The sequence below is a fragment of the Chinchilla lanigera genome, unplaced genomic scaffold, assembly GCF_000276665.1.
Source record: "Chinchilla lanigera isolate Chin_1 unplaced genomic scaffold, ChiLan1.0 scaffold00083, whole genome shotgun sequence".
Lineage (NCBI taxonomy): Eukaryota > Metazoa > Chordata > Mammalia > Rodentia > Chinchillidae > Chinchilla > Chinchilla lanigera.
Genome location: NW_004955484.1, coordinates 9,613,650 through 9,617,832, shown reverse-complemented (window position 1 = coordinate 9,617,832; position 4,183 = coordinate 9,613,650). Strand labels below are relative to the sequence as shown.

The 4,183-nt window shown below is 51.2% G+C and overlaps 1 protein-coding gene across 1 annotated transcript in view; it reads left to right on the top strand.

The window, feature by feature from the left end:
- Ces3 (carboxylesterase 3) overlaps positions 1-4,183 on the top strand; it is a 17,165-nt gene that overhangs the window by 2,193 nt on the left and 10,789 nt on the right. Inside the window, exons 6-9 of the mRNA XM_005403709.1 lie at positions 613-766; positions 857-961; positions 2,455-2,556; positions 2,937-3,077. Of these exons, the coding sequence (XP_005403766.1) occupies positions 613-766; positions 857-961; positions 2,455-2,556; positions 2,937-3,077 (502 nt within the window). The remainder of the gene's footprint in view (positions 1-612; positions 767-856; positions 962-2,454; positions 2,557-2,936; positions 3,078-4,183) is intronic.

Here is a 4,183-nt window from a genome sequence, read left to right as displayed (position 1 = left end):
TGAGCCACTGCTGTCTTGAATAGAAGAGGATGCAATCTGGGCATAGTAGTATGCACCTATAATCCTAGCACTCTAGGAGGCTGAGACAGAAGGATTACAAATTCAGGCTCCTCTGGGCAATTTAATGAATTGGCAGCACTCTGCCTCAAACTGAAAAATGAAAGAAAGAGTTGGGTATTTAGCCCAATGTGAAAGCCCAGGGTTCAATCCCCAGTACTGCAGAATATAAAGAAAGAGAAAAAGAATGTTGCTTCCCAAAGTTCATCTCAGGGGAGGGCCCCAAATAAAGCCAGAATTATACACTGAACTTGGCCCATTGGTAAATGGGTATTAGGTTCTGGGAGGGAGCCCATGTTCCAGCAGGGTACGGGGGCAAAGAGCAACAAGCTGTGGTAACCACATGAGAGCCAGCCCAGGCTGACTGCCCTGCTAGGCCTGCCCTTACCAAAGCCTGGGCATACAGACAAGAAGCATGATTCAGACTGAGGACAGACTTTGGGAGCAGAGAAGGGTCAACCGTTCTCACAACTGGTTCAAATTGAACCTACCAAACCCAAGGAGTATGTGTCAGGGAACCAGCTTAAACTAACTACTACTTCACCCTGCCCTTAGCACTGGGGACAAGCGTATGCCCAGCAACCAAGGCTTCCTAGATGTGATAGCCGCTCTACGGTGGGTGCAGGAGAACATCGCTCCCTTTGGGGGTGATCCCAACTGTGTCACCATCTTTGGTGGATCTGCAGGTGCCTGTATCGTCTCTGCCCTGGTGAGTTGCCACAGGCAGCTAGCAATTGTAGCTGGGACCCCAGACTTCTCCTCTGTCCTCCGCTGACCATGGCCTGTCTGCTGCACTCAGGTCTTATCTCCAATGGCCACAGGACTGTTCCACAGAGCCATAGCACAGAGTGGGGTCATCTTTTCCCCAATGCTGACAGTGTCTGACTCTTCGCTCAAAGTTCAGGTCTGTATTTCCTTCATTCTTACTCCATGTGTTCCCCACACCCCAACATGTGCTGGCCTGGAGGCCTCAGAGTCAGAAAAGTTCACCCATAGGGAGGTTCTTGTTTGAGAGAGGGGCCCACTAGATAAAGACATAGAAGCTCAGAGAAAACAACAATGCATCCCTGGGGGTGGGCAGTTGGGTGTCACTTTCTGGAGGAGACCACCCCTGAGCAGACTGTCTCTGGCCCATTCCCCAGGGTAGTGTATTGGGGAGGACACCTCTCTCCAAGAATGCTTGGGGATCCCTGCATTCCCAGCTCCTGCTGCCTAAGAGATCTTCATTCAGCCTCCAGATCCCACCCGCAGTCCTCACTGAGGGCCTTGTGAGAAGTCACCATAGGATGCCGCAGAGGTTTTCCTGAATAGGCATTGCACCTGCTCAGGCTGCAGATGTAAGACAGTGACGGTCCTGAAAGCAGAAAAGGACCCCAAGGGCCGTGCCAGGAATCTTCACTGGACCAGAGCTCAGCCACACGTCTGAGCTACTTAGAGTGGAGGGGAGGCTAGAGAAAGCAATCTTGGAGGTGGAGAGGCCAGGGAGACAGTCAAGGCAGAATCCTCACAAAAGACAGTGATGGATTAGGGTTGCCATGGGCTTGGGGAGAGGGGCTAATGGGAGGCTATGTCAGTGACCTCACCTGGGCCCAGCCCTCAGCTACAGTAGAGGAGCAGACTGGGCATTGGAACCACTAGGCATGCCAGGACTTGGAACCCTCAGCAAGGCACGTTGCTTCTTGTCTGCATAAGAGCAGCAGTCTCCACACCCATCACCTCACTGTGGCTGAGAGAGTCTCCACTATGAACCTGAGATCCTTTCCTAGGTTCCCTGAAGCTCATTTGTGCCTCCAGCCTTACTTCCCAACCCCCCCCTGCCCCTATTCCGGCCTCCGCATCCCCGCCATCCCCTGTCAGAGCATGCCCTCCCTCTCCAACCCCTTCTCAACGGCCTTCACTCCACAAAGTATTATTACACAGAAAAGGACACAGTTCACAGGGGGGAAATATTCTCACAGGGCAAAAAAACAACACAGCCAAGTACGGTAGCACATGCTTATAATCCCCGCTCTTGGGAGACTGAGGCAGGAAGATCGCCACCAGCTTGAAGCCTGTCTAGGCTCCATAGTAAGTTGAAGCCCAGACTGAACTACACAGTGAGAGTCCATCTCAAAAAAATCAAAACAGAAAGAAAGAAAGGAAGGGAGGGATGAAGACAGGAAGGAAGGAGAAAGGGAGGGAGGGAAGAAAGAAAGAAAGATAGTTCTCAGAAGGCAGTCACAGTTTGGTGTCTTTGAGGTGCACAGAGGGTAAGGAAGTCTCCCATAGGTGGTGGCAGGTCTTTGGCCAGGCTTGTACTTGTGACATCACAGCCCAGTGCTACAGATGCGCCCCCTTTCCATGGGAAGACGGAGGTAGGGGCCTGAGAAGAGGTAAGATGTTTCTGTCTGTCCCCAGAGCCTTGCAGAGTCTTTAGCCTGCAGCTCTGACTCAATGGCTGAGCTGGTGCAGTGCCTTCAGCAGAAGAAAGGAGAGGAGCTGATCCTTACCAAAGAATCGGTATGCCACCCTTTTGGGGATGGTGACAGGCTGAAACCCACAGGGTCACCTGTCCAGCTCCTGCAGGGATGGATGGGAAGTCACCAGTCCTGGATGGGGCTTGGGAAAGGCACCCACAGGAGGAAGGGGCTGAGGGCTGCCCCTGGCCCCGAGGGTTGGTCCTGTCCTTTGGGCACTGGATCTGCTTGGAAGCAGCACTTAATCAGGTCTCCCGACTCCCTTTGGGCATCTAACTCCAGTCATTTCCATCTCATTTTCCTTGAAGTCTCAGCCACTCAGAGCTATAGCTAGGTGACCCCTGGGGCCTTATCCTTGGAGGCTTGGCTGTTACAGGGGCATTGGGGTGGGGATGGGGGATCCTGCTTTGCTTTCTCCTGCAGAAAATGATAGCCCCTACCTACACCATCGATGGATCTTTCTTTCCCAAAAGCCCTGAGGAGCTCCTGAAGGAGAGGCAGTTCCACCCTGTGCCCTTCCTCGTGGGTGTCAATAATCACGAGTTCGGATGGCTCATCCCTAGGGTGAGTGTCTCCCAGCACCGCTGCCCTTCTGACCATCGTCACCACAGGCCTGTGTACTGAGCACTCCTGTTATTCCCATTTGGTAGGTGAGAAACTTGAGGCCCACAGAGGTTTGAGAGTCTCCTAGGTAAAGGTCATCCAGCTTCATATTCACAAAGCAAATTTTCCATTTCCAGGGATTACATTTGCACAAAGAGGTCTTCTGGGCAGTATTGAGCCTCAGGACATTTCTGCTGATGTCTGGTTTACACATCAGGCTCTGTAAGATTGGTTAGGGTGAGTCTGCTTCACTGACTGACTACCGAGACTCATGGTTCGGACAGCATTAAGTCACTGGGGACCTCATGGGTCAACCACCTTCCAGTCCATTTCAATGGCACAGAATTCCTCAGAATAGAGACCACATCACTCTTTCCTCCTAGACATCTTGCATCACTCTCACTTGTCTACTCATGTTCTTAGCAATCACTTTTTTAAACATTTTCAGTGCTGGGAATGGAACCCAGGGCCCCAAGCATGCTAGACAGGTGCTTTACCATTAATCTACGCCCCCATCCAGTAATCGCTTTTAACACCTGCAAGCCCCACACAAAGGTTTCACTTTGGCAGCTTTAGACTAGGTTCTAATTTTTGAAACTGCAGCTAACAGTGCAGGGAATATCTTCATGTCTATGGTCTTTGTCCCCTGACTTATTCCTTTGGAATCAATTCCCAGGAGAGGCATTTGCTTACAGTGGGAGGGGATCATGCAATCTCGACTTTCAAGAATAAAGCTTTGTCATTTCTAAGCTAATGTCCTACTCTCTGGCAGGCAGCCTGACCCCCACATTTTCAACTTAGAGCTGTAAGCATAAAATTGACAAAGAGTCAATGTAGCTGGCCGCCAAGACCTGCAAAGACCCAGTATCGAGGATGGGTCTCAGAAATCTGTGGACCCGAGGGTTGCTCACTGCATCACTAGTGCAAGGATTTCCTGACTCTTCTTGGTATCCATGTGAGCACAAGTGAACATTGGCTTCTTCAGGTGACACAGCCAGCCTGGCAGAAGGCTAACTTCCAAAAAAAAACCCCGAAAACCTAGAGTGGAGATCCAGAGCCAGAACAGA